General features: G+C 51.3%; 1 protein-coding gene across 1 annotated transcript in view; it reads right to left on the bottom strand.

Annotated features, from left to right (window-relative positions):
- NDC1 (NDC1 transmembrane nucleoporin) overlaps positions 1-16,305 on the bottom strand; it is a 370,234-nt gene that overhangs the window by 269,028 nt on the left and 84,901 nt on the right. Inside the window, exon 8 of the mRNA XM_085602585.1 lies at positions 9,268-9,400. Within this exon, the coding sequence (XP_085458711.1) occupies positions 9,268-9,400 (133 nt within the window). The remainder of the gene's footprint in view (positions 1-9,267; positions 9,401-16,305) is intronic.

Below are 16,305 nucleotides of genomic sequence, written 5' to 3'. Positions count from 1 at the left end.
GCTAGTGGCAAGTACGGTTGTAAGTACTTTTCAGGGTCAGTGCTGGGCACCAAGATCCAGCACTGGGATCTCTCCTAATAGCAGGTGAGTATTTCCGTTTTCCTTACTCGGTTGATTTTAGGTGAATATTTTAAAGTTTAGAAACTCCACACTTAGAAGAAATTTCAGAAGAGGCCAGTCAATGTTACCCTATGGAAGAAAAGTGAGTTATCGGCTTTTGGGTAAGTACTCGACTGGCAGAGTTAGGGTCCTGGGCACAGACTCAGGGGTCTCCCAGGGTCAGGTAAGTACAGTTGTTACACCCTCAGGGGCAGCCGGGTGCAGAGTGAGTTAGGCCCAATGTTATCCTATGGGAGGCAGGGGAGCCTTGGTTGGTGGCTGCTGACTAGCAGGCCGCGCGGCTGTGGAAGCTGGGCTCCTGGTCACTTGCTCAGGGCAAATGGGGAAGTAGGTAGGAGTAGAAGTTGCACTGCCAGGGCCACTCGGGCGGCTGGGTGCAGGGTGCTTTTGAGCCTTCGGGCACTCAATGGATTTCAATGGGAAAACTCAAGGACGAACAAAGGCTGCAAGCTCGGGGACAAAGATTCTTCAGGTGCCACCACCACTTCGAGAGGTAAGTTGGGTAGTTGGAGGATAGTCGGGCAGAGGGGGCCACAGGGCTCCGGGTGCAGGGGTGCCTTTTGATGTCGGGAAATCTTACCCTCTGTTGATCGCGGTTGGGGGGGGTCCTTGGTTCTGAGGCTGCAGGCGTAGTCAGGAGTGTCGAGATGGGTCCTTGGGTGCCGGATTCGGGGTCACAGTCACCGGGGGGACTTCCTCGGGGTCTTTGTCCACTCCGGCACAGGCCAGGCTTGGCGGGTGCAGAGAGTGCAGGGTTCGCAGTTCCGGGCTGATGCCAGGGGTTAGAAACTTGCTTTGAGCAGAGCCACTGCTCGTGGATGTCCCAGGTGCTCAGTCACAAGGTAGCCAGGTCCTCCGGGGTTTGTGAGGTTGCTGGCCACAGGAGGTGCCGGGATTTAGCAGGAGCAGGTTCGAGGGTCGACAAGCCGGTAGGGCTGGGGCCAAAGCAGTTGGGATCTTCCTCTTCTTAGCAGCTGCATGGCAGGTCTTCTTTCTTCTTGTTTTTCTTTGCTAGTTTAGAATCTGGAATTTGAGGAAGGAAGGTTCAGGGTGCCCCTAAATACTAAATTTAGGGGTGTTACAGGTAGGTAAAGGGCAGGGACCACTGGGTCCCTGTCCTGGGGTGGGTACACTCCCTATCCGGCCGCTCTCCTGTGGGAGGGGGCAAGTGGCCTAGTCCTGATTGGGTAGGGCTCCCAATCTTCAAGATGCCGAGGGTCTGGAGATGTGTTTCACCTCACCTCCCTCACCTGAGGGGTGGGGTTGGCAGAGGCTGGCACATCCCCTGTCCTGAGGGTTTCCGGCCAGTCTTCCCGCCAGACTGGGGGTCAGAATCAGTGGGGGCCAGTTACTGAGTACAGCAAGTGGCCTGGATAAGCTCACAAAGGCGGCATGCCTTTGAAGCTTCCCCCTGCCCATCCTGGGGGAGGAGACCTAGCACCTCGCCCAGGATTTGCATTGTTGCAGGTCCAGGAGAGCAGGAGGCTCTCCACCCAGGGGTCCAGCAACATATCTGCTGTGTGGCAGCCTAGGCAGCCTCTCAGACAAGACGTGGATTGTAGGTTAGGTTTCAGAGGGCATCTCTAAGATGCCCTCTGTAGTGCTTTGTACATTAAATCCCACACTGGCATCAGTGCGGGTTTAATGTGCTGAGAAGTTTGATACCAAACTTCTCAGTCTTCAGTGTTGTCATTATAGTGCTGTGGGGTAAGTGTTTGACGAGCTCCCAGCACCATATACTCTTAAATGGCAGCACTGCACTTACAGTGCCCAGGAATGGACCTGGGCACTGTAGGGGCACAGGGATCATGCTCCTGTGCCCACACCACTGGCATAGGGCACCCAACTAGAGGGGATGTATGCCAGGGCAGTGTAGGTTGTGGGCATGGCAAACAGGAATGTGTGCCATGTTGACTCTTTGTTTTGTCTTGTGCCCAGACACTCAGCCTCCAAGGGCAGTGTGTGTGTGTGTTGGGGTACAGGCCTCTAAGGGTGGCACAATTAGTGCTGCAGCCCTTAGAGGCCTTCCCTGGTCACAAGGCCCTGGGTACCTAGGGTACTATTTACCAGGGGCTGACATGTGGCCAGGGTTTGCCAATTTGGGTTTTAGGGAAGGAACGTAGGCCCTGGGCACCTGAATGGCAGGAGTCCAGGGCACACTCAGTCAAAGTACATTCAGCAAAAAGTGGGGGCATACCATGCAAGAAAGATGGCACTTTCTCACACCCTCGTGCAGGCCTATGGTGTATCCCACAGAGAGGTCCTGGTACTTTGGGAGCGACAGCAAAGACACGAGGTACGGAGGCCGAAGAGGGCACCAGCGCAGTAGTCGTGAGGGCCCGGAGGCTCTCGACAGGGCGGAGCTCCGACAGCACCCAGCGCAGCATTGAAGAGCCTTCCCTGGGGGCAGTGCGGGCGGGGTAGAGCTATGGGCCCCACAACTCTTTCCACACCAAGCAGCAGCCTGTTAACACTACCGACCCGCGTGGAAGTGAGGTGCAGTCCTGCCTGTATGCTGGTCACTGGGCTGGAGAGCGAGAGGCTGTAACGGAGACACAGAGTCACAGAGCTATGCCACGCAGTGGTGTCCAGGGGACCGACTAGGCCATGGAGGGGCGTCTCCCGGCCTGAGCGGTCGGATAACGGAGCCTGGGGCCTCAGAACACTGCAACAGAGAGGTGGACACCTTACGCAGCGGGTGAGGGACCGGGGGGCAGCTGGTCTGAGGACAGAGTGGCGGGGGTGGATTTTGGCGGTGACTGTTGATTGCCGGACTACAAGGGGATCACCTCGCCCCTTAAACAGCAGGAGTGTTCCATAGGCACCCCGGAATGCGCGGATCGTCGAGGTTGCCTCCCCCCCCCTGCGACCGGCCCGGAGATGGCCTTGATGAGGAAGAAAGGGGAACGATTTCTGAAGGAGATGCTCACCAAAGGACCCCCTTCTGGGGACAAAGGAACTAGACCATCCCCAAGCCCGAAAGCTACTACAGACCTAGAAGACGGAGAGGTCCCAATTACCCGCTCCTTCCTCAAATCGCTCTTCAATGTTCAAGTGCGGATTTTCAAACACTTAAGAGCGAGGTGACAAGCGAGGTACAAGAGATTCACCGCAATGTGGATGCTGTCGGGGAGAGAGTAGCAGCGATAGAAGAAAGAGGGCTAACCAAAGGAAAGGAGAACTAGCAACTCCAACAAGAGGTGGTTCGCTTGCGAGATCAACAACTGGACATGCAGGCACATGGGGAGGACCTGGAGAATCAGTCACGACGAAATAACATTTGCGTCAGGGGGGGTGGGGGGGGGGCCTTGAAAACAGAAGGGACGAACGTGACCCAATATCTCCAGGGACTGTTCCATGACATATTAGGAGAATCCCAGGATTTCGCAATCCGTGTCGACCGAGCTCATCGCGTAGGGCTGGCGAGACGGGCTCCTGCTCCTCCTCCAGACATACTAGCCTTCCTGCCGTACTTCCCTCTCAAGGAACGAATTCTACGGGAGGCACGGTCGAAACAACCTTTACGGTACCAAGGGCACTCCATAGCTCTCGATCAAGGCCTCGCTTCTATCACACTGCAAAAAAGGAAGGCTTTTTGAGAAGTGACCACCCACCTGAGACAGCAAGGGGTGGTTTATTCCTGGGGCCACCCATTTCGCCTGATCTTTAAATTGAATGGCAAGCTCCACCAAATTTGCTCTTTCCAAGAAGCTTGTTCGATTCTTGGTCTGGAGCATCGAGCCTCGGAAAAGTCACCCAGCCGTACACAGAGTTCGCAGCACTTGGTCCACACACTAACCCCGATTTTTTACCTACCACATGCCCACGTTCTTGCGGGATGGGCATTGGACACTGAGGGGGACTCTGGGTTCTTCTAGTTGGGGTAAAGGAGGGTAGGGGGGAGTTCTGGGTGGTAGAGCAGGGGAGAGGGGGTGGGGGTTTCTCGTTGAGGGGTTGGGGGTGTTGGGTTTAGGGAGGGGGAGGGAAAGGGGAAGCGGTGTGCTACACGGGGAGGGGGTACACTTGGAACACGCGCTCACAAGTGTTGGGGCTCGGGAAGCTATGAGGCAGCCACGAGACGGGGGGGGGGGGTGTCCTCCCCATCACACTTTGCAGTTTGATCTCGTAATCACCATAGGTCACGGTCCACATTGCAGATTCTCACCCTTAATGTGAAGGGACTGAACAACCCCATTAAAAGGAGAGCCATCTTATCCTACTTAGAGAACTCCGGGGCGGCAGTGTGCCTTCTGCAGGAAACCCATCTCCTCCCCAAAGACTGGCATTGTATGAGATCCCGGGCTTTTCCCCAACAATTTTTCTCCTCTACGGCAGATAAAAAAAAAAGAAGGGGTGGCCATTCTGAAAGCAAAATCATTCCAAGGTACGGTGGGCAGCAAAGTGGCGGAAATAAAGGGCCGCCTCCTGGCCTACACGCTCCAAGTGGTGGGCTCCATCTATGCCCCAAACTCGGGCCAGGAACAATTTTTAAAGGTGGCATTGTCAGAGGTCTTGTGCTCCCCAAGAACGGTGGATGGTGGTGGGGGAGACATAATTTTGGTCATGGACGCAGAGACAGATCGGTCAGGGCAGAGATATGGCTAAACTGGGGCATTATCCAAAACAGGGAGGGAATGGCTCAGGGACAGGGGTTTCCTGGATCTGTGGAGGGTGGCTCATCCCCAAATCGCGCAATTTTCCTTCTACTCTCATGTGCATCACACTTATGCCAGGCTAGATCATTTTATTGGGCCCACAGAAGTAAACCTATTGGTAGACACAGAAAATATCATCCCAGCTGCACTTTCAGATCATGACGCAGTGACATTGATGCACTCTATACCTCCAACCCGCAGACCTCTCGGGAGGTGGAGACTCAGAAAATGTGCTTACTAGGGCAGGGGTGCCTCAACAACTACACAAATGCATCACTGACTATCTTGTGACCAATGACTCCCCGGACACACCTCTTTCGGTGCTTTGGGGGTCTCTCAAGGCTGTGGTGAGAGGAAAATGAATCGCCATTTCCGCAGCCGACGCCAAAGAGCGTAAAGAAAAGAGGGAACTACTTACCGCACGAGTGTCGGAGCTGGAACACATTCACCAATGCACTTGCGCGCCTAGAGTGTGACGCCAACTGAAGGCAGCAAGGGCACAGCTGGCGATCCTTGACTTAGATAGAGCAGAATATACAGCCCTTCGGCTGAAGCACTCCTACTATGTAGGAGGGGATAAAACGGGACGCCTCCTTGCCAGCAAACTTAGGGCCCACGCGCCAGCATGCAAAAATACAAGCGCTTCAAAATGACATAGGGGAAACGGTTGAAAGGACGAGGAGATTCCTGCGGGACTTTTACATCACACTGTAGGGTCAAACCGCGCAGATAGGGGATGGCGGGGAAACATATCTTCAGGGGGCCGCTACGTCAACACTAAATGCCATGGGGGCCGAAGCACTAGACGCACCCATTAAGATTGACGAGGTGATTGGAGCAATCTCTCGTCTCAAACCTCTGAAGTCGCCGGGCCCTGATGGCTTTTCGGCAGGTTTCTATAAGGTCTTCTGCCCACTACTCACCCCGATTTCGACGTGGCTTTTCAGTTGCTTCCAGGGACCATCCCTGCGGACATGTTGGCGGCCGACGTGGTAGTCATTCCTAAGCCGGAGAAGGATGGGACTCAGTGCAGTTCCTATCGACCGATTTCCCTCCTCAACATAGATTTAAAGTTATTTACTGGGGTCCCTGCGGCTCGATTGGCCCAACGCCTACCTGGCATTATCGAGCTAGACCAATCTGGCTTCATATCTAATCGTCAAAACAGCGACAACACTAAACGCCTATTGCATCTGCTAGATAAAGCCCATCGTACTAATATGAACGCCATACTGCTGTCGACGCTGAAAAGGCTTTCGACAGGGTTAACTGGGATTTTTTAGACAAGACCCTTGCTCACTTTGGCGTGGGAGATGGGTAGCGAGCTGCTACGACAAGCCCACAGCGGTAATTAGGCTAAACGGGGTGGCTTCCCGGCCCTTTGAGATAAGGAGGGTACGAGACAGGGGTGCCCTTTGCCACCCCTTCTCTTCGCGCTTTACGTGGAACCCCAGCACAAAAAATTCGGGATAACCCAGATATCTTGGATATCCCATTCGGAGGGGAACACCAGCTTATATGCCGATGATATTTTGGCAACCCTGGGGTCCCCCGAGCGCTCGGTACCAGCTTTCTTACGGGAGTTGGCTGCCTTTGGTCAGGTCTCCGGTTTTAAGGTAAACGTCGAGAAATCCATGGTCTTACATTTGGGTAGTGGGGCAGCCCGACGAGAGGATGATCGGCCACAGTACGGAGAGCTACAGTCCCGGGACACCATCACCTATCTAGAGATAGACCAGGCCTCTTCAGTTCCACAAACGATCATACAGTATTATGCCAAGCTCCTTTCCCAAATTCAGAAAGACCTAAGACAGTGGCAAAAGCATTAATCATCTTTCCTAGGCCGCATTGCTGCCATTAAAATGAATATCCTACCCAAAGCTCTCTACATTTTTCAGACCATACAGTGCAACAATTCATCTGGGCAGGGGCACGTCCTCGTATGAGCAGAGTTCTATCCTACAGAGGGGTAGGGGGGGTGGGGGGGGGGGGGGGGTTGGGTTGGGTGTCCCGAACTTTCTAGAATATTTTAGAGCATCACAACTTCGACATCTGGTGGAATGGAGCAGACCCGACTCCGAAAAACAATGGCTGTTTCAGGACCGGGCAATAGCAACGCTCTCCCTGTGGAAGGTGCCTTTAAGGTGCCTGGATAGACCACCAAATCTTAAGGGTTCTCCAATCACAAGCACGCTGTTAAGAGTCTGGGACTCTGTGGCAGTCAAGCGCGGCCTCACCGACGAGGCACGCCCGCTGGTTCATAGAAAGCTCACCACATATGAGAAATGGCTCCTAACCAAAGTCTCTGATAAAAAGATGATCACTGAATTATACAGCATGCTGCGTTCCCCAGCTTCCTCCTCACCCTCGACGGGCCAGCATCGATGGGCGCGGGAACTCGGGAGAGACTTAACAGAGAGAGAATGGCGGATGTATATTTTCGGGCTCACCGTACTGCTTGCAATACAGCTAGCAGGGAGGCGGCGGTCAAAGTGGTCACTTACTGGTACCTAACACCGGCCAGGCTGCATAAAGGGAACCCTGATCAAAGCCCGACATGCAGGCGAGGCTGTGACGAGGTGGGTACACTAACTCACCTACTCTGGGACTAAGGAACTGACTGATTACTGGGGTACTGTAATAGAGGACGTTGACAAGCACTTGGAGACTGAAATCTCCCCCATTCCCGGCCTACACATTATTAGGGCTTCCCAATACACTCACCTACCCACTGAAATCGATTAAGGGCAAACAGATGGGCCTAGCGATGGGAGCAGCCGTTCAGCACATCATCTCCCTATGGGGCACAAAGACACGACCAACCCACACTGGCTGGCAACATAAATTATGGTATATAGTTGGCATGAAGCGCATTCAAGCCACTCTGACGAACTCTACGGGCTCCTTCAGGACTATATTGCGCCCACTTCTGTCTCTGCTAGCGCTTGAAATGAACGAAGTGACATGCCCCAAGTACCTTCGGCTCACCGAAGCACCACCTACAAATGAAGTCCCTAAATCTGCTCATTAGTTGCCGACCTTTACCAAAAGGTTTTTGAGAGATTCTTGCCTTGCACACCGGTTCAGGGAAGGAGAGTGTGGGGGGGGGGGGGGAGGGGGGTATGGGGAGTGGGAGTAAGGGAGTTTTGTTTTTTACTCACTTTTCGTCTTCATATACTGTCTACGTGGGTCGATCCCATACTGGACGTTTGTTGCATTTACCTCCCCGCTCATCCATGAAGAATTACTGGGACTCATGTGGATGTATGGGTCAGGCCAGAAAGGTGGGGGGACGGTTCCTTCGAGTTTATAATATGGGATTGCCTGCTGTACACTCAATGCTGTTTTTACATGTTTGCAAAACAATAAAAACAGTTAACCATAAAATATTGCAGATCACATGGTTATAAGCAAGTCTGTGTTCCATGTTCTAGGTTTATGCTCATAAAACATGGTGACATGTTCACTTGAATTGCTTGGTAGTTCATTCCAGCCAACAAGCAGGGGTGGGTCTGAAAGTGAAGCATCCAAAGCGGACCTTTAGAATTGTTAAGTATGTGTGCAGTGCCAAAAAATGTATTGTCTGCAAATGACACAATACAACCATACAATTCCTGCAGACAAGGATATTTCTCGCAACTACAACTTGGGTAATTTATTTAATATGCATTGTGACTAACACTTATGTCCTATAATTAAGAAGGGCTAGTGTCATAATAAGGAAATGTTCTTTTTGTAGATTATTTTATCTAATGACTTGATGATTTTTATCTAACCTTGGGATGTAATTTTATTTATCTAACTTTATGAAGTTTAAAAAAAAAAAACTTTTGGAAAGGTTTAATCAACTATGCAAACTAACGTTTCATTCATTCCAAGCATGTGCGGCACAGATTTCAGCCACTTTCTCTTGTTCATCTGTCTGACCTTGAATCCTTTCCTCTACCACAATTTCACATTTACTTACAGGGAGAATTTGTCCTCTGTGCCGCAACTTACACATAGAATTCTGATATATAACAAGTCCAAACTATGGGTGGAATTGGTGCCTCAAGCACTCCTCCACTAAGACTTTATGCCTGCTCAATTTCTCCCAGTCCAGGTGTGTGGAGAAAACCGACAAGTTAGCAGCACTACCTGGCATTGGAAGGGTCAGGTTGGTAATAATGAAACTTCTCAAACGTTAATTATATAGGAAGAGCGAGGTAAAGGAAACAAAACAGCTCATTATTAACAAGATAATAAAATAAAAGCATATACAAATTGATTGAGAACATAAAGCTTGGTTTAAAAATAAGAGAAAAGTGGAGACCTTACAGGAACTTTAAGAAAAGATGCAGCTGTTGGTAAGGATGATGCTAGCAGTAGAGAAAGCCCAAACAACTAAAGTATTGTTGATTTAATCAACAAAGTAGTTTAGGGAAAAAGAGGATTGGGAATGGTTAAAAAAGAACTGAATACAAAATCCAAGCTGATTTACAGGCCCACTAACCTCTGTTGTGTAGATTTTGAAGAGTACCCATGCGACATACCAACTGATCAGGATAAATACACCACACAGCCATGTATGATACAATAAAGAAAAACTCAACAGGCCGCCAAGTGTGTCAAGTGGAGGTTGTTTGCTGAAACAAAATTTTACATGATTAGGAAAATTGGTCATATGCAAACTATTTCAATAACAAAATATTTTACAAAGTTTTTCTTATGATGAACGTTTTGAAGAAAAGCAAACACTGGTACTATCAAAAGTGAATAACAGTCTTATGCCATCTTTTGCCAACCAAGGAAAACAGTTTAAGAAATCAAACTAATCCCCAATTGAAAAATGTGTTTACAAATCTGAAGAGCTTTATTCAAAATTATATCCAGATATATGGTGGTAATCTTCAGAATGCATAAAACTATAACCCAACGCTATGGTTCTACATATATGCAAGTTTACAGATTCACATTATTAAGTAAGTTTTCCGAGTCAGAGAGGATCCCTAAATACTTTGCATCATAGAAAAATAAGTAGTCTTGCTACAACATTTTGAACAGAGCTTCAAACTAACCCTCACCACATCCTAGCAGCTACAAAAACTATGCCTCCATTTTGGATCAGAGGGTGAATATTGAACCCTTTCATTGCGTGGTGCTTGTGTTACGAAGTACCAGAGTTTTATATACAACATTTTACTAGTACATTGCTCAAACTAGTTTATCTTTGGTATGATCATGCAGCCATAAAACCAAACCCTGTCTGCATACTTTGCTACTGGGGAATTGCAGAAAAAAAAAATGAGAAAATCTGAATATGTTCTTCCACATCGGTAGGAGGCGTCATAGTTCTGATTTAAACCCAGTACATCCCAGGACAACTTTACGGCTAAAATTTGGGAGGCTAAAGACTCCGCTAAGCAGCTTTTTAAATCAGTTCAAGCTCTATGTAAGCCGCAATAGTCCAATGAGTTTAGGCCTGACCAAGCCTTCTGTAATAAGTTGGCTAGTTTTTTTCAAACGAAGGTGCAAGTTATTTATGATGATCTCCTCCTCACAGTAAGTACTGCAACTACATCTAGTAAGTCACCTGTGGAGGAGAATATCTCTCGGAGCCAGCTTACGAGTTTTCTAAGCTTCTCACAGGAGAAGGTAAATCACCTCCTTCTAACTACTAAGTCAGGTTCACCCAATGATCCTTGACCCCCCGCCACTTTACATCTAGTTTCAGATACAATCAGCACCTATTTAACTCCCCTCCTTAATAAAGTAGTGGGATCAGAGATCTTTCCGTGTGCCTGGATAATAGCTTGTATTAGGCCGATCCTTAAAACACCTGCTCTGGACCGGACTGAGGTTAAAAACCACCGACCAGCCTCTTGTTTGCCATTAGCTGCCCAATTTTTTTGTTTTTTTGGGGGGGGGGGGGGGGGGGGGGGGAGAAGAGACGAAAAGTAAAAAAAAAAAAGAAAGATCGATGAATATGGAATTAATTCAATTCCTCGAATCTAATAATTTGTTAGATTCTAGTCGGCTTGGGTTTCGAACTTGCCACTCTACCGAGTCTGCGCTGACAATGGCTACAGAAGGGATTCGCAGACAGGTTGGCCGGGGGGGGGGGGGGGAGGGGAGGGGGGGATGGGGGGGCTGGGCCATCCTCATAGACCTATCGGCAGCATTTGACACCATGAATCACAGTCTTAGTGTGGCGGCTCAAGGCTCGGAGGATTGGGAGAATGGCCCTGGCCCTCCTCATCTCCTTCCTTGCCTGTAGAGAGCAGTGCATGGTCTGGGACCATTTGCAATCTGACACTTTTCATCTTCCTTGCGGGGCTCGGCCCAATCACCCACCCTCTTCAACATCTAGGTCACTCCTCGGGCTAGAATCATTAGAGAGCATGGTTTCACCTTTGTTCCTATGCGCATGATTCCCAACTTATTAAATCCGTATCAAAAAAATCCAGAAGCTACTGCCGTTAGCTTCCATTCCTGTCTGACCAAAATCATGAGCTGGATGAGTCAAAACTTTAAGATTAATACCAAGAAAACTGAGGTGATGGAGTTTGGTAAGGGCCCTTCCGTGTGGAACCAAACTTGGTGGCCAACAGAGGCGGGTGAGTGTCCCTGTCCAACATCTAAGGTCCGGAATCTAAGAAACATCTTGGACAATCAATTAAATTTTGCAGGCCAGATAAACCACCTTACGTCCTGTTTTTTTTTTTTACTGAAGATCCTATGTAAGATTTTCCTTTTTATTCATCGGGTACTCAGGAGAACAGTGGTGGTAGCTCTTATTCTGTCTAGAACAGACTACTGTAACACACTTTTTGTGGGCCCTGACAAAGCTCAGTTGTCCAAATTACAGTCTCAGCCACTCGCCTGCTTTTAAATATCCCCAAAGGCCATTCTACCTCCGCTGGAATAAGAGCATGACTCCCCATTCAGCAACGAGTAGAGTTTAAGGCCCTCCGTCAGGTCCACAAGGCATATGGTGGAGGAGCTGCTGATATTCAAAAACTGTTACTAAGATACTCGCCTATGAGGAACCTAAGATCAACTAATGTGGGTCTTGTTCAAATTCCCAAATTTTGCTGAGCTAGATGGGGAGGCGGAGCTTCTCCTACCGTGCAGCCACTCTGTGGAACAAGATGCCAACTGTTATGAGGCTGCAACCTAACTTGCAGCATTTTAGGAAACTACTTAAATCCTGGCTGTTTCCTCCTAAATAAGCTACATGAACTTGCAGAGCATCACTGTCTCACCGCTTTCAGGGTCAAGACACCACGGCATTCAAGCGCTTTATAAACTTATTTTTCATTTAATTTCTCATTTAATTTCCCTGGACATGAAGCCATCTAGTGATTTCTAGCGATGTCTAGCAATCAGATGTCAACTCCAGTCCTTTGTTCCACAACCCTAAGACCGACAAAAAAGGCAGCAATGCAGTGCAGATAACCAACTTGGAACTTTATTAACAAACAAGCATGACTGCTCCTCAAACAGGAGTGGGGGTGGAATTCATCTGCAGGTAAATAAGGGTATCCACCAGAACGATCTCTATTGGGGGTAAGTAACATGTTGTTTTGATGAATAAGTCTACCAGCAGGTGTGTCACCTCTTAAAAACCGAGAAGTTTTCTAACACAGATCTGCCAATATGACAATCCATTCGGTAGTTGTGGACTGAAGCCCATTTCGAAGCCCAGCACATTCACAACAGGACACGACTGGATAACGCTGAAGTGGCCTTTACACTGGTAAAATAAGCCCAGATTCCTTCGGGTGGCTCCTTCTCAGCAAGCGCCTAGCAGATTTTGATGCAGATGACGACACACTAGTAAATTGTTCTCTGCTGAAGCACTGACCCTTCTTGGAACCAGCACAGCCCAGTAAGAGCTGATCATCAAGGCAATGTTGTGGAGTCCTGGCAATGTAGAATCAGAGAGCTCTGCACTGATCCAGACAATGAAGGTAGGATGCAGAGGGTGGCAGAACAATGACAAGGTAGTAAATTAGCTAAAATGGAATGGTGAAACTATCTTCAGAAGGAAGCCTTTCCCCACAGTAATATCTTCTCTAGACGAGTGAAGTAAAAGTGAGTGCAAGAGACAGCAATCAGAAAAGTGTTCTTAAGTGTGAGGAGTCCTAAAGAACAACTTTGCAAATGCTTGAACAGAAAACCCATCAGAACACCAGATTCAGGTCCCAGTGAGCCATAACAATATTTGAAAGAGGTAACGTGAGACAATCCTTTCAAGTAAAGAAATCAGGTGAGAAGTAAGAAAAGTGAGTGGATAGGAACATGTTACAAACCTTCAGTGATGCTTTTTATGGTAGAGAACGCAGATTCCTCACCTCAAGAATTTTCCTCAGGTGCCAGACTGATCTGGTGACTTTTGATAACAATTCCCTAGCATGTCGGTAGGTGACATTGTGCGGCTCCTGCTCAGATCTGTCCCGCGACAGATTCGACAAAGGGGCCACTATATCTGCGCCACCTCCACACACTGACTTCAGTTGTATTTTTTTTTTTTTTATCTGTCCATGCTAAACACGGAGCAGATAGAAATCCCAATTTGTTGGGTTACTCATGGTTGACTTTATGCCACATTGGTCCAATACACACACTAAAATATTGCACAACACGTGGTTAAAAAGAAGTCGGTTTTCCATGTTCTAGGTTTATGCGCATAAAACATGGTGACATGGGAGGCGTGGCTAAGCACCAGCAAAGATGGCCGCTTATTTCGAGCTCCGCCGGAGCGGCGTCTTTCCCCATGAAAATCCGGCCAGCATCGCCCGTGCAGAGCGGTAGCGTTGTGGGGACATCTGCTGTCTTAAACCCCGAGCCCCAGGGACGCCTCCGCGGCAAAGATACGGCAGACGAACTGGGTGGTGCCCGGAAGCAGCGAGGAGGCGGGCGGAGAAATGCACGCAACGTCCCGGCACAGAGGCCTGCCTTGAAGTCTGCCTTGAAATTGCGAGACCCTATTGGCACTGCATTGGAGGCGGGCGCGGTACCTGTGGGTGTCGGAGACCGGGACCGGCTCTAGGGGGCGGGGTGCCGCCTTCCCCGTAGCGGCTGGGGCGGCAGCCCGGCGGGCCCTAACGACTAAAGCAGCTGGCCCTGAGGGGCAGACACGAGGCAGCTGGCTCTGTGGACGGTTGGGGGCGCCCAGATATGTGGAGATGACCGGAGCTGTTTGATGACCCCTGGAGCCTTGGTCCTATACAACTTGCCGGGGTTCGAACGGCGGGTGAGGTGGAGGATCTGTGCGGCGTGCCTTTAGGGGCCCCCGGAGCGGCAGCGGGGACTGAGCTGGACTGCCCCACGAGCTACCTGGGCCTCTTCCCCATTTGAGCACGCTCCGAGGGGGAGCGTCCATTCCACCAAGACCCGAAAGGAGGGCTAAGCAACCGGATACTGATCCCGACCGCCCCTGGGCAGGGGAGCCAGGTACGGACGTGGAAGAGTGTGTGTGAAGCAGCCGGCAAGGCGAAGCCACCGCACTGCACCCGTTGGTCCACCTTCGGGCTGTCTGTGTGGGTCCTATTGGTGAGGGAGACCCGTGAAGTGGGCATCCGGCCCAGAGCCCCCCCCACCCCCCATTTTCGGACTGATCGGGGGACATCCCGGGGGCGGCTGAGTGGCGAGGAAAATTGGGCTGGCGCATAATAGACTGATTATCCTGCCTACAGGACGCACCAGCGGCCGGGTGACGGTCGGCGCCGCGGGGCAGGGAGGCATGGCTAACTCTGCCGGAGGTGCCCCGTTCGGCGGCGTACGGCAGCAGCCTGCTTGCGGGACATCGCTGGGCAAGTGGCCTGGATCACGACCCACCCTTGTGACCGACGGCTTCGTGTGGAGACCTCAACATGAGGCCTAAAGCGGCGGCGGCCCAAATGAATAAACTTGACAAGTATGCAGTCCCGAGGTCGGCCCCTCAGACTGAGGGGACAACGGGGGAGCGGGAGACGCCGGCGGAGCCCTCCTTGACGGCTATCATGACCGCCATACAGACCCTGGGGACTACCCTTGAGACTAAAATTGATAAAATGTCCATTGAAATGAATCTTTTGCGTGCAGACCTCAACAAAACATCGGACAAGGCTAGAACTAATGAGACTGACATCGCGGAACTCAAGGCCTCCTCCAAGAAACTTGAACAGAGGGTGTTGGACCCGGCCTCGTGGCGTGGTCCCGAACCCTCCTACCAGACCAAACGGGGGCAACCCCAACCCTTCGGGGCCCCCCCGAGCTTGTACCCCGCTACCCGCACCAGCCTTCGCGACGCGGCCTGCCCGGGCCTTGGTCCCTGCGAAGCCCCAACATCAAGGCGCCAAGACCCGACCCAAGGGGGTCGAGTGGCCACTCCACAGATCCCGGAGGAGGGGAGTTTTGATGGGGCCTCCCGCCGGCCCCCGACACCTGGGCCCGAACGCCCTCCGGCCTCCCTGGGCGATGGCTCCACCCCCCGCTGGGTGTCTGGACTCTCTCATCCCGGCCCCTCCGGCCCCCAGGCGCGAGGGTCCGGACATCAAAGGGCTCCAGCCATATATCTGGGGCAGCCCACAACCAGGACGGCAGTTGTATCCTGGAGTCCAGAGCCCTGCTGATCGGATCGCGGCTGACCCTACGGAGAGAGACTCATTGCCTGGAACTAAGAACTCGAGCCCTGCTGACTGCGTCGCGGCTCCCCCTTGCTGAGAAGAGGACCCTCACGGAACATCGGAGCCCTGCTGACCTCGTCGTGGCTCAACCTCACCTAAGCGACCCCTCAAACCCTGCGGACGGCGTCCCGGGCTGATACTGAGACTGTCCCGCCACCCCCGTTCCTAACCAAACCCTGAGACTCTTTTGGATCCCTTGATCCGCCTGTAAATATTGCCACGGAGACCTACCCGTAATTCTGATAAACGACTTGTGAGCATTGATACCCTGGTTGTGTCCCTGTGTGGTGGGGGGGGGGGGGATTACTTGGCTGTACGATCCTAGGAGAAGGACCTCGCCCAGGAGGCTTCTCAGCGGCGCTCGGCTGCTTCCTTACGGAACGGTGCCTCTCGGGGTGGTCAGTCCGACACCATCTGACTCCCCGGGGGTCGCCCTTCTAACAGAGGGTCAATGAGCTGGTCCATCAACACCGCCAGGTGGCCCTGAAGCTGGAGGATCAGGAAGGGGGGGCCCGGAGAAACAACGTCCGTGTGGTGGGTGTTCCGGAAGGTTCGGAGGGGCCTAGCGTGGACCTATTCCTCGAAGACCTAATCCTCAATAGCCTGAAACCAAAGCGGCTCTCTGCGATGTTCTCCGGCGAAAGGGCTCACCGCACACCCGTCCCTAAGCCTAAACCCGGAACCCCGCCGCCAACCATTATTGCACGGATCCTCAACTACAGGGATCGGGACGCCATTCTGCAGGCCGCCAGACAGAAGGGAGACCTACAGTACGGAAACGCGACAGTCAGGTTCTTTCCTGAATTCACGCTTAAGGTGCAACGAGAGCGACAATCGTTTGAAGGGGTAAAAGCAGCGTTGCGGGAGAGGGGCATCAA

This window comes from Triturus cristatus, chromosome 4_2, assembly GCF_964204655.1.
Source record: "Triturus cristatus chromosome 4_2, aTriCri1.1, whole genome shotgun sequence".
Lineage (NCBI taxonomy): Eukaryota > Metazoa > Chordata > Amphibia > Caudata > Salamandridae > Triturus > Triturus cristatus.
The sequence above is the reverse complement of the archived record's forward strand: the minus strand, read 5'-3'. Positions and strand labels throughout refer to the sequence as shown.